At 31.8% G+C, this 25,899-nt stretch overlaps 7 protein-coding genes across 7 annotated transcripts in view; 3 read left to right on the plus strand and 4 right to left on the minus strand.

The window, feature by feature from the left end:
• Window positions 1-2,347: 2,347 nt before the first annotated feature.
• HELRODRAFT_166405 (hypothetical protein) lies at window positions 2,348-5,514 on the minus strand (the record flags this gene model as incomplete). The annotated part of the gene is made up of 8 exons (XM_009033336.1): window positions 2,348-2,656; window positions 2,970-3,596; window positions 3,821-3,907; window positions 4,132-4,230; window positions 4,749-4,805; window positions 4,910-5,002; window positions 5,356-5,405; window positions 5,505-5,514. 8 exons carry the CDS (start codon window positions 5,512-5,514, stop codon window positions 2,348-2,350), a joined length of 1,332 nt encoding a protein of 443 aa, XP_009031584.1.
• Window positions 5,515-7,806: 2,292 nt separating this feature from the next.
• Window positions 7,807-8,776, plus strand: HELRODRAFT_189956 (hypothetical protein; the record flags this gene model as incomplete). The annotated part of the gene is made up of 3 exons (XM_009033337.1): window positions 7,807-7,948; window positions 8,078-8,245; window positions 8,532-8,776. The coding sequence occupies 3 exons, from the start codon at window positions 7,807-7,809 to the stop codon at window positions 8,774-8,776; spliced, it is 555 nt and encodes a 184-aa protein (XP_009031585.1).
• A 3,462-nt stretch (window positions 8,777-12,238) lies between these two features.
• HELRODRAFT_156201 (hypothetical protein) lies at window positions 12,239-13,545 on the plus strand (the record flags this gene model as incomplete). Its single annotated transcript, XM_009033338.1, has 4 exons — window positions 12,239-12,433; window positions 12,735-12,913; window positions 13,097-13,243; window positions 13,404-13,545. The coding sequence occupies 4 exons, from the start codon at window positions 12,239-12,241 to the stop codon at window positions 13,543-13,545; spliced, it is 663 nt and encodes a 220-aa protein (XP_009031586.1).
• Window positions 13,546-15,307: 1,762 nt separating this feature from the next.
• On the plus strand, window positions 15,308-18,431 carry HELRODRAFT_166408 (hypothetical protein; the record flags this gene model as incomplete). Its single annotated transcript, XM_009033339.1, has 7 exons — window positions 15,308-15,337; window positions 15,722-16,156; window positions 16,251-16,323; window positions 16,454-16,517; window positions 16,744-16,912; window positions 17,887-17,888; window positions 18,008-18,431. 7 exons carry the CDS (start codon window positions 15,308-15,310, stop codon window positions 18,429-18,431), a joined length of 1,197 nt encoding a protein of 398 aa, XP_009031587.1.
• Window positions 18,432-19,635: 1,204 nt separating this feature from the next.
• Window positions 19,636-20,733, minus strand: HELRODRAFT_166409 (hypothetical protein; the record flags this gene model as incomplete). The annotated part of the gene is made up of 1 exon (XM_009033340.1): window positions 19,636-20,733. The coding sequence occupies one exon, from the start codon at window positions 20,731-20,733 to the stop codon at window positions 19,636-19,638; it is 1,098 nt and encodes a 365-aa protein (XP_009031588.1).
• An 822-nt stretch (window positions 20,734-21,555) lies between these two features.
• HELRODRAFT_166410 (hypothetical protein) lies at window positions 21,556-22,443 on the minus strand (the record flags this gene model as incomplete). The annotated part of the gene is made up of 1 exon (XM_009033341.1): window positions 21,556-22,443. One exon carries the CDS (start codon window positions 22,441-22,443, stop codon window positions 21,556-21,558), a length of 888 nt encoding a protein of 295 aa, XP_009031589.1.
• Window positions 22,444-22,846: 403 nt separating this feature from the next.
• HELRODRAFT_189957 (hypothetical protein) overlaps window positions 22,847-25,899 on the minus strand; it is a gene marked incomplete at both ends in the record, with an annotated part of 10,761 nt that continues 7,708 nt past the window's right edge. Inside the window, 8 exons of the mRNA XM_009033342.1 lie at window positions 22,847-22,909; window positions 23,658-23,813; window positions 24,138-24,211; window positions 24,403-24,475; window positions 24,624-24,688; window positions 24,794-24,893; window positions 25,176-25,236; window positions 25,371-25,566. Coding sequence (XP_009031590.1) covers window positions 22,847-22,909; window positions 23,658-23,813; window positions 24,138-24,211; window positions 24,403-24,475; window positions 24,624-24,688; window positions 24,794-24,893; window positions 25,176-25,236; window positions 25,371-25,566 — 788 coding nt within the window. The remainder of the gene's footprint in view (window positions 22,910-23,657; window positions 23,814-24,137; window positions 24,212-24,402; window positions 24,476-24,623; window positions 24,689-24,793; window positions 24,894-25,175; window positions 25,237-25,370; window positions 25,567-25,899) is intronic.

A 25,899-nucleotide genomic window follows, 5' to 3' on the forward strand; every position in this document is an offset into this window, starting at 1 on the left:
GAAAAAACGAACTACAAACATATTAACGCCAAACATTCGGTAGAATTTATAGAATATTGTAAAAATATATATATATATATATATATAATAAAATAATTATGAATATATATATACAGTTATATACATAAACGGTTTATAATAATAATAAAATAATTATGAATATGGCATATTAATAATTATATTAATAATAATGAAAACACACATTAGTCTCTGTGTACATTTATATGTAAGGCACAATAGAGTCTTGTCGATTGAATGCGTAAAAAATGACTCGCTTGATAAAAATAATTGTAATAAAATGACAACAACAACAACAATAATAACAACAACAACAACAATAATAACAACAACAGCAACAACAACAATAATAATATTAGCGATAATATTAAATGATGAAAACTTACAACAATGACCATTTTGCTAATGATGATGATGGTGACTGGATGAGTATATGATTAATGTGTTTGTTTGTTTGTATGTACCTATGTATGTATATATGTGTGTATGTATGTATGTATGTATGTATGCATATTACACACATATATATGTAATACATATAAATATTATTTATAATTAACTATTGTTTATTCTTAAAATACTGTGGTTAATAGATTAGAATTAAAAACAACAACAACGGCAACAACATTAACGAGAAAAGTGATAATGACATTAACAGACAGAAATAATTACCCAACTTTTTCATCATCATCGTCGTAGTCATCATCATCATCAGCTATCATCATCATCATCAGCTACTATCATCATCATCATCGCCGTATTCATCACCATCATCATACTTTCCAAGAAATCCATACTCTCATGTCTTCCCGATATGATTAAAAATAAGATCAAACTGGTTGGCTGTTATAAATCTGGTGATGGAATAACCAACTGCTACAGGTGCACCGAATTATGTGTTTGGCCAAATGCCAAATAGTTGATCCACAATTTGGCTAAAGTCGAACCCCCAAAAAAAACACAATTTAAAAAAAAAATTTAGATTGAAAAACAAGATATTAAGAAAGAACAACTTAAATCCATCTCTAACTTATCCGTCAGTTCTTTATCGAGATAACATTCAATCTATATTTCAAATCCAGAAGTTTTAACAGGTCAAAATACATTTTTTAAATATTGATAATCAACAATTATTGCTCTGGAGTCCCGAAGATGGCGATGCTTTACGCGAAAACTGCACTTTCGGCCTTTGAAAATGACCAAGCAGCCGAATGCGTCTCCAACACACATACACACGCCATACACACATACATATACATCATATACACGTACATACATTCTCAGATACACGTACACACGCACGCACACACACACACACATGCGTGAATTCTTTCTCTGTTATAGATTAGTCTATGCAAACATAATTCTACTAAATAAAACTTTTCCTACATCTATATAGTTTAAATTTTTATTTGTAATGTACTCTCTCTCTTTCTCTCTCTCTCTCTCTCTCTCTCTCTCTCTCTCTCTCTCTCTCTCTCTCTCTCTCTTACAGGAAATTAACATAAATGTTTAATAACAATGATATTTTCCTTATAATATTAAACAACAACAATAAAAAAACATATCATAAAAAGGAACACCAAAGATATTTAATTGCAATTTGAGATAGTAAAAACTTAGTCCACATTTTTTTTTCTTTATCACCATCAACATCATTATCATCATCACATCATCAACCTGATTATTAATGCAGTCTTTACCAGATAGTCTGCAGGGTGATATATATATATACACACACACACACACACATACATACATGCATATATTCATATAAATATACAAACATATATATACAATATCTATACATACATTCATACATATATACTTTATAATAATAATATATATAATTAAAAATTGATTTTTAATGATAAGAGTCAACAATGATATAGATGGATAGTTAGTATGTAAGAACTTTTGCTTCGCTGTGCGTGCAAGTCTGTATATTTGTTAAGTTGTGTGTATTAATTTGCGTGTAGTAATTTTTGCGTATGTGCGTGCGTGCGTGCGTCTGTGAATCCGTGAGTCAGTTGTTGTATTTGTTAAGGTAAGTTAGGATTGAAAAACTTAACTCGAATGTCTCTACGTTTTACTGTGTTAGGAGGTCAGAGGCCCATATGTTTATTCGTTGTTTGAAATGAAGGTTCATTTTTGAGGAAAGTTTCGTTGTTCTTGTTGTATGTGTTTGTACTGCTATTGTTGGTGCTTGCTAGCTACAGTAGGATTGTTTCAGTTGTCAGGTACAAATTGGTGTATTTAAAAATTGTTAATGTAATTTATGCTGTCTTTGTTGCTTGTAATGTTGTTGATGTTTGTTTATGCTGTTTCTCTATGCAGCTGATAATGATGCTACGTGTCTATAATGCTGTCGTTTATGTTGCAGTTGTTGATGTTGTTGACTGTTTAATGTGATGTTGTTGTTGTTGTATTTGATTTGAAGACTGTTGATGTAGTGAAATATATAACTGTTGTTGTTGTTGTTGCTGCTGCTGTTGTTGTTGTTGTTGCTGTGATGAAGACCATTGAAGTTTTTGTTGTTGATGGTCTGTTGAGCTCTTTTGTTGTTGTGCGTGGTGATGTTTTTGTTGCTGTCGTTGCTGCAATTGCGGTTGCTGCAACAAAACAGAACTTTTAATGCCTGGTATGTGGTTGTTTGGTAACTGAGAATGTCTAGCTGTGTTGTTGCTGCAACTGTTGCTACTGCTGCAGCTGCTCTTTGAACTAATAGAGTTGTAACTTTTATTATTGCTGTCGTTTTTCAAAACATTATTACTACTACTACAACTACTACTACTAATATTATTCTTATTGTTGATGTTGTTGTTTAAGTGTTGCCTGTTAAGAGAGCTTGAACGCTTTTGTTGAACGTTGTCATCAAATGTTGTTGCCAAAGGATGTTGCAGTGATGATCTTTGTTGCTGTTGTTGTTGTTGTTGCTTAGTCACACGAACTGGTTGTGGTAGACTGTGTTGTTGTTGTTGGAGGTGGTTCTGTCTGAGTATTGCTTTGTTTTGTTGTCGTTCTTGGTGATGCTGCTGTTGTTGTTTCAACTGTTCTGCTGACTGCACTTTGATTTGTGGTTGTTGTAATTTCATTTGTTGCTGTTGTTGTGGTGGTGGTTGCTGTTGTTGTTGGTCGCCATCACCTTTATGCAGTGGATGTGATCTGACACCATCAATTACATCATTGCATTCCTTGCTACCAGCATCTCCATTACAAACAACAGCAACTTTTTCAGCACTATCGGCAACATTGAAACCAGCTGCAGCAGCAACTGCATCTACATCATCAATGACAACAACGACAGGGGCCGGCGAAAATGTGTCATTCAAAGGCGCTATTTCCTCATTGGACGTCGGATGAAACGTAGCTTGCTGATTGGTCAGTGTAGCTTGCTGAGTGACCAATGAAACAGCTTCAATTGTTCTTAAGGAGGCGGAGTTAAATGCAGCGGACTGTCGTGATTGGTTGAGAAACATGTAGACACTGTCTCTTGTTGTTGCTAGATTTTCAAAAAAGGGTATCAAATTAAGGAGTTCTCTATCGGAGGGGTCGTCGAACCACGACATCACTGGAACCTGAAAAAACACAAAAATAAATTTTCACTACGATTTAATTTATATAGCGCTATATTCCAAGCTTTGAAAAAATTTGACATTTAACTTTTGACAAACAGCATATGCTTAAAAAACACGCATACCATAAACAAGAATATCGATGTATCCTCAACAAAAACGCTTATTTATTCATTCGTTCATTTCTTCATTCATTTACCCATTCATTCATTTATTCATTCACTCACAGCATTCTTAGGATGAAATAGGTAGGACATAGGAGAGTTATCAATGATGACCACTCTGTTTAGATCTCTACCCAGCCTACTCAAGTCCTGAAATTGTTGTTTGAATATGCATTTAATATGCAATTAAACCAACCAATCAAACAACGGTTAAACAAAGAGTGATTCAATAACTAACCAATAATGAAAAAAGTTAATGAAAATCTACTTAAAAACAGATCAATCAAGTTAAGTGACTCAATAACCAGCCAATCACAATAAATGATTCAATTTTATTAGCCAGCCAATCAAAAACTAGGTAGCCAAATATTGACCTTGACATAATTGCCTCGATGGAAGACACAGGATTCTCTGAAGAGACGGGCCTGGAAAACATTCCACTTGTCTAGGAGGTCAGTTACTGGATCTGCATACTGATGATGATGATGAAGATGATGATGAAGATGATGATGAAGATGATGAAGAAGAAGATGATGATGTTGATGATGATGGAGAAGAAGATGATGATGATTTATTTATACATTAAGACAAATATAAACAGATCTAAATATAGACTTGCACATGCAGCAATGTACAAATAAAAACATACACAAGCAAAAACTTACAAATACAATCAAAATTATACAAACACAAGCCCAGATACCAAACTAAACAAATACAAAACATAAATACAAATATATACAAAACATACAAACGTAGAAACAACCTTCCCAAGACTAGCAGTGAAGAGAATGCACTCGAATAATTCACCCATTTTTTTCAAAAATTCATCAACATACGGGCCTTTTCAATATGTAAACCTTTGTATTGATGCCAGTGATGTTGTTGTGTGATGTTGTTGTGTGATTCCGTTGCTGATGTTTTTACATAAAACAATACAATATTAGTGACAATGACAACAAAAATGCGTGTAGCAAAAATATAAATCTACCTGATGAATAGTGCCATCAATTTCAACTGGGATTATGAAATCTGCATTCTTAACAGGCTTGAAAAAATTAAAAATAGTAATAATGATATAAATAAATAATAATAATAATAAATAATAATAATAGAAACCAAAATTAATAAATAATAATGATAATCGATTACTTGAAATGAGCTATGAACTAAAGTCTCATCCAAGTCTATGACTACACATTTTTTGTCTTTATATAAATCTGTCACAGGTGCCAATAAAAAATTCTGATGGAAAAAAAATTATTTTAATTATTTTTTTAAATAATTATTAATCAAAATTGATACAATTTACTAATATTTTTTATTTTTTAAATATATAAATGTTTTGTATTATAATTTTTTTATAAATAGATAATTTTAGCTAGAGATAAATAAAAAACAAATAAAAATAATTTAAATTAGAGTTAAGGCATTGTATAGTAGCTAACAATATCTACTTAGATTTTATTGGATATTGAAACTAAAGTATAACAAATTTTAACTTAAATATACTTTTAAACACTGTCCATTGAAACTTATTTTTATAATCCTATCATTCTTAGATAATAAATTTAGAAATCAATTTAAAATATTCTTACTACATTGTTATTATCAGATTTCTTAAATGAGATTGACAAATTAGCAACAGCTGATGAAGATGAAGTGTTGGTTGATTGTGTTATGGCTGGTCGACTGAAACAACAGAACAGACGACTGAATACCCCACCGTGTGATGATGAGGATTTACCTGGGGCCATTTTGGTTTCAGGTGCTGCTTGAAGATTAAATATTTTTACAATTAAAATGCTACCTTGAATTAAAAATAAACTGATAATTCTAAAATAAACTTATAAATAATGAATCATAAACTTGTGAAATTTTTTTAGTTCTTTTTTAGTTTAGTTTAATACTTTTAGTAGTCATTTGGATCGAAATCAGTGAAAGTAGAGATCAGAGAACACCTATTAATTAGTTATTAATAGTAGCTAAAAAATCAAATATGTGCACTTTTTAAAATTTAAACTAGATAAATAAAATAATTTAATTTTTCTCTTAGATTTACTTTTAATTTTCTCAAGTTTTAGTTTTACAACAAAACTAACTTTTATGATCATGTTGTGAATTAGTGTTGGCATTTCCATCATCCCGATTGACCTGTGTAATGACGGACTGCGCGTCCATCAAATTAAGACATAAACTTTTATTTTTAACAAATAAATTTAAGAAATATTTCTAATAAAACCGCGATAAACCCAGTTAAATCAATTAATAAGAGACGTAAATTTTCATGAATAAACACTGCAAAGGCGAAACACTGATGCACCGATATTCATGAAAATGCAAAAGAACCCAAACTAATGACAGCCGAAAGGGTTTTTTTTTAAAAAATGAGAATTTTTTAAATATGTTAGTAAAAAACTTATAAAACAAGCGTTTTTTATATAAATTATAGTTAAATTACATTGTTTTTATGTTATAAGACAAAAAAATTATAAAAAAAATGTTGTGCAAAAAGTGTACAGAATGCAGCATGGAATGCAGTATAATATTCCATATATATATTTATAAGTTTAATTTAACAAAAATACATAATTTCATTTATTGACCATGATTTTAGGTACATATTATTCTATATATATATGTGTAAAACTAAAAAATTGTCAAATACATCTTTGATAATTTCAAACAAACTTTAAGTTAACTTTTAAAACAAAAAAGTCATCCTTTTTTTCTGTACAAAGACCAGCTGATTAATGATGATTAATTTATTTATCACATGACGGCTCGCATACAGTAAATTTGAGTACGTACATTTGTGTGGTTAGATTAATTATATATAAATAATTATTATATATAATATTTATATATTGCTTTTGTTATTATATATATATTATAAAAGTAAACAAATTTTGTACTATTACTAATATATAAAAATTAAAAACAAAAACAAAGTTTGTTGTTCACTCTGTTGTGGGTTGATCACTGCTTAATAATTTAATCGTGTGTTGTTATGTTATTGTTATGATATCCAATTATTGGTTATTCATAGTAAGTAAAGTAAAGTGTACAGTGTACATATTTTTTATAATATAAAAAATATGATGTACAACCTTTTCAAATATTTCCTAGATTTTTATGGTTGGTTGTGTTCGAATTGTTCTTTTTGTTAATCTTTGTCTTTCTCTAGTTTATATATTTAATATTATATATATAATAATATTACATATATAATATATATATTATCTATATTATATATATACATATATAAATTTTAACACTAAATTGATGAATAGTTCTTTTTTTAATTTTAATTTTAGATAAAAATATGAGATTTTTGTCTCATAAACTGTTCTTATCTTGTTTGATCATTTCATTTGACTAACTACTATTCTAATAATACAATTTTCATTCATGTTTGCTAGTTTTATTTATAGAATAGATGTTAGTTGGATGTTATTCTATTTATTTATATTTTTATATATAAACACTAAACAGCATTGTTCAAATTGAAAAGTTTGAATTATATTAGTCATGAATTGCGCTATTATAAAATTTTAATAAAAATTTATTAATATAATTTTTTATTTTATATTATATAATAAATATCTAAATTAATTATTCCAATATTATTTTCACACAAATAGCTTTCGATAGGCCTGCTTATATTACATTGTAGAATGAAAAGAAAATAAAGAAAGTTAATAAAGCAATTCTTCTCATCTACTGGATAGCAATTAACTGATCAAAGAACTGTCTTAAATTAGCCACAAATATTTTTGTACACTACATAATAACAGTTCACAACAATATAATAGTTGTTAAACATTTGAAAACAGAATTATAATACAATTAGACTCTAATTATTAGAGATATCTGCACATATCCTATTTAACGCTAGCATCATCTTATGTCCATAAGTATCTAGTATCTATATTGATACTCTACATATGATTATAATAGTTTTTACTATCTATGTTGGATTAGTTTGAATTTGAACTAAAAGAAAGTTTATTTGAACTCAACAAAGAAATAAATCATTGAAATTAAAAATGAATGTTGATCAAAACAAATGTTTCCTCAAACTAAAGATCGTGTATTCAGTTTTGGGGATTCTAACTGGAATAAGTGTTGCAGTTGTGTTTGGGGTACAATATGCAAATTACCATGTCAGTGCCTGGGGTCTAGTCACAAGTTAGTGCAAAATTAGGGTTTTATTTTTTGTTTTTAATGTTTTTCTACAATTATTTTTATACTTTTTTCATTAAAATAATCAATTTTAATAATTTTTAACACAAATGATTTGAAAATGTTCTTTCAAAGGTTTCTATGCTCTTCAAGTTCTAATCCTGCATTCATTATATGCATCGAATAAATGGATAAATGGTGGAAAGAAGTTGAAAGTATTCACTGGGATTGGCATCTTTGGTCAAATTTTGAACCTCCTGGCCATTCTTGCCTACCTTGTCATTGCAATATCAGAAGAGCAAAGTCTGTGTTTACTTAATTAATCTTTGATTTTTACGGGACTGATGTTTGTTTGTCATTGCAATATCAGAAGAGCAAAGTCTGTGTTTACTTAATTAATCTTTGATTTTTACGGGACTGATGTTTGTTTCAATTGCTGCTAAATTCTGACACAGATAAGTCTACTATTGATAAAATCAAACGATTCTAAACTAATTTAAAACTGATTTATAGCAGTGATTTATTCATTCATTCATCTTTTTATTAGTTGAATATAAACAACCAACCAATGAAATAATTTGATTGGCAGAACTAACTCCCTATGGACCTCGGGGTTTCTTCATGGCCAGCATTTGGGTGGCCATAACCTGGAAGTGGGCCTTCTTAACGACGCTGTACAGCATTAAGTACAGAAGGTTACTAATCAACAGCCTAAATCCCAATTCACTTGTTCCCAATCCGGATTCAAATCCGGAACAAAGCACTTTGTTTGAACCTACTGAATCTGATCCATTAGTACCTGGAAGTAGTAATTCACAGAGATACATGGTTTAATGGAGGGATGCTTTGATGAATTATGCGTTTATCTGTGAGTTATGTATTGTATTTGATGGTGAATTGTGTATATTATTTTTATATAATGGTAATGCTTGTCAGTGCTCAATATTTTTTCTAAGTTTTCGTTTTAAAAAGTTTGTTTATGGTAATATTTTTGCATCTAACCTTTTCAATACATTCGTGATCTGGTTTTCAAAATTAGAATGGCATTTTGGATATAAATAGGTATATTTTGTAGAATTGGGTTTTTGTATGTTGGTATTTGTTTCAATGGAGTGTGTATCTATCATCTGAAATTGTTCATGTACCATCTGTATTGTATTGTATTTCAGTCGTTTCAATCATGTACGTACGAAACTCTATTAGATATAAAATACCTAGTTAAGGAGCGTGCCTATTTTATTTCTATTTCATTTTATCCTTCTCTGCATTCATTTTAATGTATGTGTGTGTGTGTATGTACACGCGTGTGTCTACGCATGTATATGTGAATGTGTGTATTATCTATGCATTATTTTATTCCATTTTGGATTACGTAATATCATGTATAAACCGCTGCTATACCCACACAAACAAACAAAACACACACACATACGTACACACACACACACACACACACATATTTATATAGATATATATACACATATATAGAGGCATTGATTTACCTTAAAATGCACATCCCACATTACGACTGTTTAATAATATAGATGATTGAAAAACAATGGCAATATAACAATAATATGATATTAAATAATAATTATTATTTTCATCATGTTTGTTATTATTATTATTATAAAGGGGCCACCAATGTTCGTATGTTTGCATGTATTTAATTTTTTTCAACTCTTGACTAACGTTTCATAAGATTAGAGATTCATTTATGTTGACTACTTTGTTTACCACTTGTTTACTATACATACACACTTATATACCAAATATAATAAACATATTTACATACGTACATAAAAATCACATACACATACAGAAACATACAAGCACTAATTCTTGTATATATATATATATATATATATATATATATATATATATGTTGATTAAAATTAATAGTTCAATGATAGCTATTATACTAGTGACAGTTTATAACAGATATATATATCTCTAGTAGATATATATTTACAATATACATGTTTAATATATATATATTCATCAATAATTGCATGTATATGTATGTAGATAGATTACCGTAATATAATGATATATATCTATCACATTTTATATATGGCGCATTATTATGAAAAATATTTTATTGTGTTAGTGGAATGAGCTTTTTTGTTTCATTATTTTCTTGAAGGCAGATTGCGTAAATGTGAATTTATCAATCAACCAATGAGAAACATATTAAATGAATGAATGTACGAGGGATTGAATGTTTGAGTGATTGAATGTACGAGTGATTGAATGTACGAGTGATTGAATGTACGAGTGAATGAATGTACGAGTGAATGAATGAGGGAATGAATAGCTGAATGAACAAATAAATTTTCTTACTCAAAATACAGATAAATATTAATTTATCTTTCAGTATTGACAACCATTCATTTGGCTATTTTACAGTATTATTAATATATATAGTTTATTAATAATAATAAATCAAATTTTATCTCAAGGATGTTATATTTTAAAAAATTTTATTTAAAAAATTTGTCCATTTTGTTTTGTCTCTAGTTATTTTAATAGTATTATTTAATAATATAACTATAATTAATGATTTTATTTTTCCTTCGGTATCGTTAGGCCGACTAGATTTGCAGACTCTTCGACTGTTAAATCTTTCCTCGAATAAGAGCTCCTAAGTTCCTAAAAGTAGAAAATACACATTAGAAAATGTATATATAAAAATTATATATATGCGTGTGTATGTATGTGTGTACATTAGTCTTATATGCTTTACATTACCTACATTAAAAATTTTTTTTTTAATTAGATAGATGTTTTAATAGTGGGAAAATTAGAATTTTCTATGAAAACATTAATAAGGATAAAGAAAAAAAACCATACCTTAAGATAAAAATAAATAAAATGAAATACTGAAATTAGCATTCTAATAAAAAAACATAAAGATTTTCTATTTCACATTTAACTTTCTTGAATTTTCCAGCAAGCAGAGGTAGGTTTCAGCCAGGTATCTAATTTCATCTCGTTCTTGACAGTATTTTTCAGTGGTTATTCGGTGTCTTTTATATTGCTCTACTATGTAGCTGTATATTGGGGACGAAGATACTTTTTGCTGCAATGATTTTACATTATAATTATATTATAATATAATTTAAACTTTTTATTTATCAATATTTACTTGTTTATTAATTATTATATTATCAAATCTAGTTGTTAATATTATAAAAACATCAATTTATTTTATTTGTTTATTTTAATTTGAAACTGGCTAACTCCTCACTAACTTGTTTGCAGTTGTACTAATACTAATTTTCTAATAGTCTAACTAGATTAGATTAACATTAAACTCTAATTCTAATTTTAGAACTTGAAACTGAACTAGAACTAAAAAATTAAATAAGAAAATTTATCATCGAGTTTACTTACGTTATTTCTTTGAAGATATTTCAACTCCACAACCAAACGTCGAAACATTTTATTCATAATTACTAATTGTAAGTTAATTTTTCAATTTTAATTTTATAACGGACGTAATTACGATATAACAAAGCAAGGTTAAATTTTTCACTTTTAAAAGTGGTTCACTTTTAAAATCTAAACATCATGGAAAAAAAATGTTTAAAAATTTTTTTTATAAAATAACATTTCAAAATAAATTTAAATGTTTGATTAAATTTTATTATTTAATAATATTTAATTATTTATTAAAAATAAAAATAATTGTTTAGTAATTTTGTAGATGTTAACTGTAACTTAAACTCGCTTTTACTCTTTAAAAATCGCTTTGGAATAGAAAATAAATTTCCTCAACGAAAAACCAGGAAGTTCATTTATTTTCTCAGTTTCTTAGTTTCACAGAACGGCTAAGCGTTCTGAATTTTAATTTAAAATAAAATTTTTTAAATATATTTAAAAAATGTTGGAAATAACATTTTTTCCAACTGACAAATGTTAACAATACGACGTTTCATTGATATGTCATACAAAAATTTAACACAAGCCACAATGTCACTAGTATTGTCAGATCGAGATTCTGCTACTGCTCGAAATTCCGGACGGACTGGGGCCGCCACATCACTCAGGGAAATGCTTTACAATCTCCTTCAACGTCACCAAACGGATGTCACAAAGACGTCCTGCATAGATAAGAAGTTTTTGAGAGGATCATGAAAGATGTTGATAAAGTTGTCAAACAATGCAGGTTGAGTAATATAAATTGAATTGAAATAAAACACCCAATAAAAGTGCAGAAAATTTAAATATTATTCAAAAAAATTTGCAATTAATACAAAAAAGAAGTATAATTCTAATTAAAAAACTTATCACATGAACAGCAAATTAAACTTGAAGAATTCTCCGCCGTTCATCTTGGACATCCTGCCCGACATGATCCAGCACTTAAAGCTCATTCACGCATGCAACGACGACCACACGCTGCAGGCCATCGAGTACTACACCGTCTTCATGGACAACTTATCAAAAAAACTCAAAAGTGGCCTTGAACTTTTCAAATTCAACAAAGTCGGTCACTTCTTGATAGTGTAAAACAACATATTGTTATTTAATTTAATACTCATGTTGTCATTATTATAATATATTAATAATATTTTATTTAATTTTTTTTGATATATTAGTCATTTTCAGTTTGAAATGAAATTTGTACACAAAAATTAATAAATTATTTTAAATACTAATTATTTACCTTTAAAAAGTTATCCTAACTTCTGAGGACTCATCTAACTGTTATTCACTTTTAATGAAACTTACACAATTTTCACTCAGAAATTACACCAGACTTTATTTCAATTCTCTCACCCCATAGGATAGAATGAGTGTTGAAAATTCAGAAAATCGGAAAAGTTTGATAAAACTTTCCCTAATTTTCTCTCATATGTTGTTTGAGTTGAAGGCCATTTTCCCTGGGGGCCAGTACATTGGGAGAAACTTCAGAGTAACAAAAAATGACGCTGACGAATGGTGGAAATCTGCCTTTCAGGACAAGTCTTTGCGCTATTCAATTCTTTTTTATTCAACTTTTTCTAAATTTTCACGTTTATTTAATTTGTACCATTGTTAATTGCCGTATCACGTTTGTGTTTTTTTGTTGAGTAGTTTTTTTGATTGAATTCATCCTCATTACCGTCACTGATTTCAACATCGTCATCGTCGTCATCGTGTCGTCAGGATAATAATTCAGTGGAAACAGTTCCGTCAGTCGTTCAGTGAAGTGCATAGGATTGATTCCGCCATCGAATGGGTCGCTCTGAAGTCCACCATTGACCTCACCCTCAACGATCACATCTCCATCTTCGAATTCGACGTCTTCACTAGGTACTTACATGCAATCAATCAATCAATCAATCAATCAATCAATCAATCAATCAATCAATCAATCAATCAATCAATCAATCAATCAATCAATCAATCAATCAATCAATCAACCAATCAATCAACCAACCAACCAACCAACCAACCTATCAATCAATCACAGATTATTCCAGCCCTGGCGCACGCTGTTGAGTAACTGGAACCTACTGGCCGTTAACCATCCAGCCTACGTTGCATTCCTCACTTACGACGAAGTGAAAGCCAAACTTCAAAGCTACGTTGATCGTCCCGGCAGGTACCTATAGATAAATTTGCCCATGTCTTTTTTATTTTTCCGTAGCTTAATTGTTAGAGGCGTCTGGTTGTGTTTTCTTCAGTTGCCGGGTTTGAATGCAAAGTCATCTCAGTCTGTCTGTCTATCTGTCATAAGCAAAAATTTTCTTATCAACGAAAAAAAAACTAAACTAACTTACACACATATCATCATCATCATTATAAAATCATCATCATCATCATCATCAGTTACGTGTTCCGACTAAGTTGTACAAAATTGGGGCAATGGGCCATAGGTTATGTGACCTCTGAAGGTCAAATTCTTCAGACCATTCCACAGAATAAGTCTCTAGGTCAAGCCTTGTTAGATGGACAGAAAGAAGGATTGTAAGTTTATTCATTCATTTGTTCGTTCGTTTGTTTGTTTGTCAGTTAAATCGTTCCTTTGTTTGTATGTTATTTCTGCCATACATTCACTCATTCGTTAGTTCATTCATTTATTCGTTCATTTATTCATCCATCCATCCATCCATCCATCCATCCATCCATCCATCCATCCATCCATCCATCCATTCATTCATTCATTCGTTCGTTTTATTTTCCAATTCATTCTCTGGTCCGTCAATTCATCTACTCATGTGCAATGCATATAACACAACAGACACTTTATAGTTATAACGATATTACTATTACTACTATAATAATTATTATAATTAGTTATAATAATAATAATAATAATAATTAATAGTAAGAGATGTCAATTAAAAATTAATTACCCCATAAAAAGCTGGTTGGTTTCTAGCTTAACTTAACACACCGACTACAATCAATTATTAATTACATTAAATGCATAATTACCATTATTAATGTTGTTCACCACATACATACGTATATTATATTCATATCGTGTTATAATATATATATATATATATATATATATATATATATATATATATAGAAAGAGAGTGATAAAGAGAGAGAGAGAAAAGGTGAGAGAGAGAGAGAGAGAAATTGAAGAAGACTTAAGTACGTATGAATATACGATTGTGAAATTTTATTGTGAGCTATTTTGAAAGTATCCAGTCAGCCTATGAATAGGTATCGTAATCTTATGATGATACATATACACATAAACACACACATACACACACACAAACATACACACACACAAACGTACACACACACATACACGCAGATTTTTACAAATTTATTTTGGCATTTATGCTTCAATGTTTGTTTAAAGCGAATAGATATAAAGACATAAGTACATATGCACAATGCAATTTATGTCTCTATCTGTATATGTAAATGCACTGTATTTGACGGTGAATTTGCTTAATTTTGTTTGGTTAAATTTAATTGATAGTAATGTGTTGGTATGTTTGTTTATTCAACCAACTAATCAACTAACCAATCGCTATTCATTCAACTATTTAACCAATCAAACAGCCGTTCAACTAACCAACCGACCGACCAACCAGCCAACCAGCCACAAACCACTTAACAAACCAACCAACCAACCAATCAACCAACCAACCAGCCAACCAACCAATCAACCAACCAATCAAACAACTAACTAACCAATGAATAAACCGACCACTCAGCTACAAGTACCCAGACGGGCGTGACATAAAATACGACATAGCCTGCCTAACTGAGGACAACCCCAGCGACCACATCCGGGTGTCTGAAGAGCAGTACGAATTGTACTGCGAGATGGGATCGACCTTTCAACTTTGCAAAATATGCGCCGAGAACAACAAGGATATTAAAATAGAACCTTGCGGGCACCTTATGTGCACCCTCTGTTTGGTTCATTGGCAGGTTCGCCTTGCTAGTCTGCTGTTGCTGTTGTTGTTCGTCGTTGTTATATCTAACTAATTTCTTCATTAAGTTAACAATATATAAGGTCCTTGGGTGATAATTCACTACTCATCATTATTAAATTAATTACACTAGTTTAATAAATTCTGTATTTTCCTACATAAATTTTTTTTCTTTCGTTTCTTCCATTCTTTTCTTTCTTTCTCCTCTCTTTCTCCTCTCTCTCTCTCTCTTTCTCTCTCTCTCTCTCTCTCTCTATATATATATATATATATATATATATATATATATATCTCCAGCCAATCACAATCACTCATTCAACATCTCATTCTCTTCAGCCATTCCGAATAGCTCATTTGAAATGTTAAACTTTTGACCTCGCAGGACTCAAGCGGGGTTGGCTGCCCGTTTTGCAGGGGCGAAATTAAAGGGACCGAATCGGTCATCGTCGATCCGTTTGAACTTTCCAGGAATAAAAAAAGGAATAATAATAATAAAACAAAAACCAAGTACACCGATTACGAAGATGACGACAACGATAGCAACAACAATATCAACAACAACAATAACAACAACAACAACACTATTAGCTATTTAGATCTCATCTACAGACAAGAACTCTCTGCTGATTATAATGGCGATGACAATACCACTACTACCACTACCACTACTGCCACTACTACTACTACCACTACTAATAATAATAATAATAATAATAATGATAATGATAATACCGATGATAATAATAACAATAATAAAAATGATGATGGATCCAGAAAAACACCCGGACAGGATGTGGATGAAGATTCTAGTTTTGATGTTAGCTCATTTTTTTATTATTATTATTATTATTATCATTATCATTATCATTATTATCATTATTATTGTTATTATTATTATTATTATTTTTAAGGATCCGGCTTCGTGGAATCTTCCGGGCTTTCCGCCGAGACCCCCACCCCCGTGCCGACCTTCTGCCTCTATGGGTGGGTGGGTTGGTTGGTCATCTCCATCATAACCGTCACCCACGCAACCATCGTCATCTTCATCCTCATCGCTTTTTCATCATTTTCTATCGCCATCATCATCATCGTCACCATCATCATCATCACTCAGATGTTCCACCACTCCCGACCAGACTACCAAACACTTCACCAAGGTCGTCGCCACACGTCGGCAGGTTAATCATTATCATCATCATCATCTTCTTCTTCTTCATCTTCATCATCATCGTTTTCTCATCATTATCATCAACATCCTCATCGTCGTCATCACGGGCGCACTGCGTGAATAAATTTTGCGTATGATACGACGTGGATCTCTTTTGCGATCGAACCCTGTAACCGCGATAACAGCGCCAGGCATCTTAGCCACTACACTACAATAAATTATATTGTAATATTCAGGAAGGGCTTGCCTCCACCTCCCATCCAGGCTGATGACGTATACATGCATCCGTTAACCGATGTTGACGACAACAACAATAACAACAATAATAAAAACTACAACAACAACAACAACAACGATAATAATAATAACAATAACAAAAATAATGATAATAATAATAGCGTTAACGTTGGTGATGATAGTGAGTACGTTTCATGTGATGATGTTGCTATTCATGGTGGCGATGATGGTGTGGCTAGTGGAGTTAAGGGACGCTGCATCATTCGAGCGAGACAACAACAGCAGCTTAGGTTTATAAACAATTTGTCAGGTCTGTCTATGCGTTATTGTAGGCAAACTCTCTCACAGATTTCTCACCTTCCATTCATGCATTCTTTCATTTATTCAGTCACTCTTCCACTCATTCATTCGTTCATTCATTCGTTCATTCATTCGTTCGTTCGTTCGTTCGTTCGTTCGTTCGTTCGATCATTCATTCATTCATTCATTCATTCATTCATTCATTCATTCATTCATTCATTCATTCATTCATTCATTCATTCATTCATTCATTCATTCATTCATTCATTCATTCATTCATTTATTCATTCATTCATTTATTCATTCATTCATTCGTTCCATTCCATTCCATTCGTTCATCCTTATTAAAACAGAATACTACCAAGATGAAACGACGACGTGCAGATCTCTACCTGAGCCAGATTTCATTAAAAGTACATTCCCATTTTTCTTAAAAATTCATAATTATTAATTGATTGTTTGAATAAATTAATGATTGATTGATTGATTGATATTGATCGATCGACAGATAGATCTAATTATCTATCTATCGATTGGTTATCGATCGATCGATCGATCGATCGATCGATTGATTGATTGATTGATTGATTGATTGATTGATTGATTGATTGATTGATTGATTGATTGATTGATTGATTGGATTGATTGATTGATTGATTGATTGATTGACTGATTGCCTGATTGATTGCCTGATTGATTGCCTGATTGATTGCCTGATTGACTGACACTTGAATACAGCTACCAGGGCAGATGGAAAACAGTCATCAGCTTCGGCAACGACCAGCAAAAGAACTGACGTACAATCATTGTACACGCCTCACGTAAAACGTGATTTACGCAAGAGGTATGCTATTATCATTACCACTATTTTATTTTTATGTTTTTTGGTTATTATTATTATTATTAAGCTATTATTTGATAACTCCACCCAACCGATAAAATTGTCTTTTCCCACGTGACCAGCTACTTAGAGTGCGCAGGAGAGATGAGCATGAAACTACCGAGATCGGCCAACAACTCACCGATATCGTCAACCGACAAACAGCGAACCGACAAACCGAAACTAACCGTCTCATCCCTGGTGACGTCATTCGACGAGCCGCAGCCACCGACCGCTACTACGAATCCCAACGCTAAAGGTAAATTCTCAACACGATCGGCATTTTACGGTACCTCCATAGATAACAACAACAACAACAAAAATGACGTCACAGCAGCAGGTGACGTCATCGGCAACGACGATACAGATGCATCGCTGCAGAGTATGCGAGAGAATATAGAAATATTGGTGTCAAAGGGTTACTCGTATGAGAAGGTTGTTAAGGCCCTCAAGATCGTAGAGAATGATTTGAATACGGCTAAATTAATTCTTGAACAATTCAGATGATTCAATAATAATAATAATAGTAATAATAATAATAATAATAATAAGAATAAGAATAATAATAATAAGGATAATAATAAGGATAATAATAATAAATTTACAAAATGATAACAATAAGAAAAATTGCTAATTTAATTTTAAAATAATAACGATATCATTGTTATTATATATATATATATATATATATATCATATATATATTATAGATATATTAGATATATATATATATGATTTTGCTATTAAGACTTTCAAAAGTTTTTTTTGAGATTATTTAAAAAATTGTCACTTGATTATCTTTTCGGATTTGTGCGTGTGTGTGCGTGTGTGTGTGCGTGCCTGTGTATTTTTCATATTTAGCATTTTTGCATATATATATATATATATATATATATATATATATATATATATATATATATATATATATATATATATATATATATATAATGTTCAGACTTGCGAAAATTATTATCACTTATATTAGAAAAAATTTATAAATTATGGTGACGATAATTTTTTTTTCTTACTTTCATTCAAAAACCCGTTAAAAAATTTGTGGCCTTTTTTATATTATTGATTCGTCTACATTTTTCTTCTTAAATGGTATTCTTTCCTTTCAAAATTTTTATTATATATATATATGTATATATATATATATATATATATATATATATATATAGTATATACATCAAGATTTATATATATATAATATATATATATATATCAAGATATATATACATATATGTATATATATATATATATATATATAGATATATATATATATATATACCAATATATACCACATATATATCAATATAGAGAGAGACTTATTATAAATTCTATTTAATTTACGGCGTTATATTATTTAAGGATGCATGGATGCATGTTTTATTTTGCTGATACTATCGAGTAGGCATGTTTCTTTCAATAAGTAATATAATTCGTACCTTGCTTTTATACTGTTTCTTCTTATTATTTTGGATTAATAGTAATTATAATAATGATAATAATTATCATTATTATTATGGTTTTTATATTTTTATCCACTTACATGCATTTTTTTAACACAATAAAATCCGGTTAATTATTAAAGCTTTGTTTTACATAATCTTTATAAAATGGAATAAATAAAAAAGTATTTCGTTTATTTATATCATACAGCAACCCAACAACAACAACTTGTACAATGGTGAATTATGAAATGTTTCTTTTTAACGAGCGCTAAGTCTTTTAGCGAAATCAACGCTGACCATACTTTTAGTGAGACTAACGATAGAAGGCCTCCCGTTTTTTGGCATAAATTTGCTTTTCTTTTTTATTCTCCTGCCTTTGCCTTTGCTTTTTACTTTCTTGTTATTGCTTTTACTATCGCTTTTGGGTTTTTGGTTTTGTTTTTCTGTCTCCTCACTTGATTTTGTTTTTTCTTTCTTCTTCTCTTTCGATTTTTCACTGTCATTTTCGCTCCAAGTTATGGCTTCTTTTGGGTAAGGTTCTGTGACGAAATCTGCGTATAGAGGTCGTTTGTTCTTGAACTTTTTAGGATTGAGCAGCCTTTTGTATTTTTCCTCGTCTGCCTTTCGAGACAAAGCCAGATTCGTTTCTAGCTCTAACAATTCCTGCTTCTGTCGCTTGCTTGATGAGTTTTTTTTAGGTTTTTTTTTAGATTTTTCTTTTATTTTTGGCTTTTTCTTTTCATATTTAGCTTTCAGTTTTTCAATTTTGGCTCTTTTAATTTGGTCGTCCTTGTAGAGAGCGTCGACTTGTTCTTTGAATTTTTTGGAGTGTTTGAATTGGTGGTCATCGTCACCACCGGCACCTTCTTCATCATCATCTTCTCCTTTCTCTACAGATGCGAGGGGCAGTTTTGATTTCAATGGCTTTCGTTTGTACTTGAAACAATTGGATCCTCGCTCAATTTCGAATGCCGGCACAACCAGGCAATCAACAACCCGCCTGTGAAAATCAGGACAGAAACAACATTCTGGCTCGTACTTGAATTTAATGGGTTTCGAGGCAGTAGCATTGTTGGCCTCCTTATCAGCTCCGTCATCATTTTTTCCTCTACTGTTCTGCTTCAAATCGCTCTGCTTGCCAACAACTTTTTTACTCGAGTGAATATTTGCATCGGTTTTTGTTTTCGGTTTTTTTGGTTTTTTAATTGAGAGATATTTTTTGTTGCTTCTGTAGATGTCCCAGTATGGATGCAAGGGCTCGTCCGGCCGGAAGATGTCGTGATAGTGCAAACTGCACTTCTCGTGAATTTTCCTGCTGAGACACGTAGAAAGAGGACAGTATCCGAGGTTTATCATTTTTAAATAGTTCCAATGCCGTAGCTTACTTGTGTTTCTTCCTTGTTAGATGTTCCGTTGCGATGTTTCGCCCTAAGAATACTGATGGCAGACGAATGTGTGATCATGAGCATTATCGACGACGATAGTATCGAGCCAGCCTCACGCGAATAAATTTTATTTATCGGTTGTCACAAAGCCTGATTGGAGTTTGTTACCTTTTTGGTCATTGTTTGGCTTTGTTGCAGGTCTGATTTTCGAGTTTTTCATAGAAATAAGATGTTTTCTTCTTGTTTTTGTTTTGTTTTATGGCTGTAAACATTGATTTATATAATTTTTAACGCTTCGTTATAGGTATGCATCCAAATGGAAATATAAGAAGTAAATCTCAAGAATTGATATCTTCAAGCGAACTCGAAAACCGAATTTAAATTTATAAAACGGCTTCTAAAAAAGTTTTTTTGAATTAATTTATAACATTTGCTCGAAAGAAAACAAACTTTTTCCGGAAAAAACTTCCTCACATCGATTTGGTCAAAACGAAAATGCTTTACATATTTTTATTCATTTTAAAGTTACAGTTGAACGATGATAATGAAATAAAATTAGTGGTAATACAATCTATAAAAAAAAATTGATAATATTTTACGTTAATATTGTTGCGTGAATAGCGGTTTACATTTTTTAGAGAAAATAATAAAATATATCACGCGTTGTTAAGGAATATGTGATTGGCGTTCACTTATGATTCTTGTTTGAGAAGCCATCAATTTTGAGTCGGAAGCAATGAAAGGCAAATGCTGGCTATTACCGACTGAATACAAATAGCTATCAGACACCAACTCAATACCAATCTTCACTCTTTGATGACATAGAATCGGTATTGAATCGAGTCTCGGTCCATTCCTTGTACGATGGAGAGTTTTTGATCATGTCGTAAGTGTCGTCATCATTCTCGAAATTCATCATCTTTGATTTGTACTTCAGGGCAGATACAGTGCTGGCAATTGTTGGAGTAGCGACGGATGATGTCAGGCCGACATTTGGACCGGCTGCAACAGAGGATGAGACGAGAGGTTTTGCTGACACGAAACTTTTTTCGCCCGAGTCTAAATTCTTCCAAGTGGAGTTCATCATACTGCTTTCTGAGGTTTTGTATGTGCAGCCTACGTCATTTTCGTAGTCGAGGAGGTTCGAGTAATCGTCATCGCCCTTGCGATTCATCCAACTTGCAGATGGAGACTCTCTCAAACCTTGAGAGGAGAGCGGTCTTGTCGCTGGAAAATTTGACTTTGCCGCATAATCGACATCAGCTGTGCGCAGACTTGGCGGAAGAACGCACCTGGAAGTGAATTTTTTCGAATAATCGACTAACTCCTCCTTCTTTAATTTTTCACCTATCTCGAATTTTTCAGGGTTGAACGGTTGCTGATCTTTAGCTACAGAAATTTCTTTAGAATCCTTCGGTGATTCTGCAGTCAGCTCTTTGCGGAGGTTCAGGTAGTAGGATTTTTTGTAAGGTGAGTCGAGAACGGCCGGAGCAGCCTTCGCAGCGTACGATCGGATAGTTTCGGCATCTATCGCTTTTTTTGACTTTGCCACGGAGCTTGAAATTTGAAAATCGGTTCCGATTGAATCGAATTCGGAGTGCGAGAGTTTGAACTGAGGTTTTTTGAAGAAACTTGAAATCTTAGCCGTGTTTGATGATGAAAAATCGAAATCAGCTTCCATTATCTTCTACTTTGTTGGCGATCTTTATTTTTCTTTATATTACAAATTTCTATTTTTATCGTTTGGTCTAGATGTGTTGGTTTCTTTTCTTCACTTTATGGTTTCTGAATGTTGTTTCAAACTTTAATTTATTCATTTTAATTAATCGCAAACTGTAAATATTAATGTGAATTTTATTTAAATTTAAATTTGATTAAAAAATGCAAATTAAAAAAACAGCTAACCGCTGTTTATGATGGTCAATCATTCAGACTCAACCAAACCAGCAAACGAATCCGATTTTGAACAAAATTTTTTTTAAATATATAAAACTAAAGATAAATTACTGTTATAACAATTTTTTTTTATTTATTTAATTATCGTTTCAAAATTTATAAACACTCCGAACTAGGCGTTGTTTACATTATTCGGATGACGTCACGTAAACGGCATTCATGGGCATAGACAAATTATATAAATAATGTGTCTTATATATATATATATATAATTGTGTGTGTGTGGTGTGTGTGTGTGTGTGGTGTGTGTGTGTGTGTGTGTAAAAGGTGGAACCCGAGGCATTTCAATTTCTATGGATTATCATATATTTGATCACATAGAAGCAGAAAATCAAATGAAAAATGAAAAGAAAATTGATTATGCTATTGAGCTTTTAAAAGTTTGCCATGACACCAATCAACTTATAAAAAACATTTAAAAATTATTATTGTTAGTAGTGGTAGTAATATTACACCCCCCGCCCCCCCCCCACACACAAGCACACACAATAAAAAGTAAAATATAAATGAAATCACCGATTTATATGTCATCATTAAAATGTCAAAATAAAATAATTGTTGAAAATATAAATATTAAACAAATTAAAGAATAAAACTCATGATTGATAACCAAGGCTTGTGTTTGCCGGCATATAACCAACCAATCAACCAACCAACAAACCAACCAATCGATCAATCAATTGTTTTTTCAACGCGCAACACAATGTAGCCTTCTAAAATGTGAATAATTAATAATAGAAATTAACAAATCATTCAATCAATCGACTAACCAACAAAAGAGCCAGCCAGTCAACAAACCAATCGCTCAATCAACCCATTTACCAATTTGTCAATCAATCGACTAACTAGCCAAACAACCAACCAACCAACCAATCAATCGATCGATCGATCATTTGGTTTTCAACGGGCAAAACCGAACATCCAAAAAATGGCCGCTACTATTAATGACGTCATAATAGTTGAAAAGTGGAGTGTTGCCATGCCACCGGAACTGGGCAACTGGAAGCAGTCGTCGACTAAAAATTTCGTCATTGATCTGTAGAGATGGCGGGAGAGATGCTCATCGGTTATGGAGTGGTCCTGGTCAGGGTAGGTCTGCGTTGGTGGGGAGGATGAGGAAGATGAGGAAGAAGAAGATGACGATGATGATAGATAGTGGTAATGATAATGATGATCGTGATGATGATCGTGATGATGATGATCATGATGATGATCATGATAGTGATGGTGATTATGATGATGTGATGATAGGTAGTGGTGATGATGATTATGATGGTGATGGTGATTATGATGATGATTATTGTGATGATGGTGATGATGGCAATGATAGTGATGATCACGATGATGATGGTGATGATGATGATTGTGATGATGGTGATGATGATGGTGATGGTGATAATGATGATGATGATGTCTAACTATCTGAGTAAAGTCAACGTCGTTCATTTCCAGCTCTTTTATGAATTGGGCGAAGTTCGTGTAATGAACATTATCTGGTGATGATGATGATATTGATGATGATGATTTTGATCCTTCTTATTGTTATTGTTATTGTAACGATAATGATGATGATTGTTATATTTGTTATTGTTATGATGATGCTGCTGCTGCTGCTGATGATGATGATGCTGCTGCTGCTGATGATGATGATGATGCTGATGATGATGACGATTACCAGACTAACCATCAGCCAATCCGTGTGCAATGAAAAAATTCTTGCCCTTAAACTGCTTGGCCTTCTTGACGACGTTTGTGTTCTGTTCACATAAATTCAAAAATCCAATTATACAATTCACACACTCACGCACACAAAACACACGCACATGCACACACACGCACACACACACACACACATACAACAACAACAACAACAACAATATTAATAATAATAATAAAAAGCTCAACCTCATAGGCCATTGTTCCATTTTCTTCGGTAACCAGACCTAAGTAACGTTCGCTGTATGCTGTGTCTTTTAGAGTTCAAATAATAAAAATTATAAAAAAGAACCTATAATTATTATTATAATTATTATATTATTATTATTATTACTACTACTACTACTATTATTATTTACCATAAAATCCTTTGCTTGTAACGGCAGCGATTGATATAGCGCAATTGAAGTGCGTGTTATTCTGGGCCAGTACGTGGGCCGCTGTGTGACCTCCGTAACTCTAAATTAGGTCGGGTGAAAATGAATGAAATAAAATTAGGTCGGGTAAGAATGAATGAAATAAAATTAGGTCGGGTAAGAATTAATGAATGAATTAATAAGTAAATGAGTAATTGATTGAACTAGGTAGCGAATGAACAAATGCGGGAGTGAAATAGACGAATGAGTGGATAGATGAATTAATAAATGAATGAATGCATTGATGAGTAATTAGATGAATGAATAATTAAATAAACAAATGAATGACTGGATGAATGAATGAATGAATAAACAAACAACTGACCCAGCCAAAAATAGCGGCAGGCTTTTTGTCGTCAACGAACTCTGATTCTTTCATCATGTGACTGACAGTTGGGATGGAGATGAAGACGATGATGATGACGCCACACAGACAACATTGCTACACACCAACAGCACCAACAACAACATCAACAACAAAAACAACAAAAACAACAACAACAACAACAAACAAATAAACCTGACGCCCTTGATTTGATCTTCGACTTCTACGACCCCTAATTTTTTATAAATTTTAAATTTTAGCTCCTCCCCCTGCCCTAGAGTGCCCCTACCATCTATGGAGGCAACAGCAATTCTGTACTTGCTCGCCAGGTGCTGGAGCCAATTTTTGGTCCTCGAGCCCATTTCGAACCGCTTCGAAACCTCCTGTGTAGCTGGGCCCGCGTAGCTGTGTGTGTGTGTTTGTGTGTGAGTGTGTTCATAAGTTGATTTGCGTTTGTGTGTGTGTGTGAATGTGTGTTTGTTTGTTTGTGTGTGTGTGTTTGTGAGTTGGTTTGCGTTTGAGTTTGTGAATGTGTGTTTGTTTGTGTGTGTGTGTGTGTGTCTGTGTGTTTTTATGTGTGTGTGTGTGTGTGTGTGTGAGTTGTGAATAATGTATGTGTGTGTGTGTGTGTGTATGTGAGTTGCGAGTTATGTATGTGAGTATGTGTGTTAGTCTAGGGTGTGTTTGCAATAATGATAAGGATAATAATAATAACAACAACACC

This window comes from Helobdella robusta (assembly GCF_000326865.2).
Source record: "Helobdella robusta unplaced genomic scaffold HELROscaffold_9, whole genome shotgun sequence".
Taxonomy (NCBI): Eukaryota; Metazoa; Annelida; class Clitellata; order Rhynchobdellida; family Glossiphoniidae; genus Helobdella; species Helobdella robusta.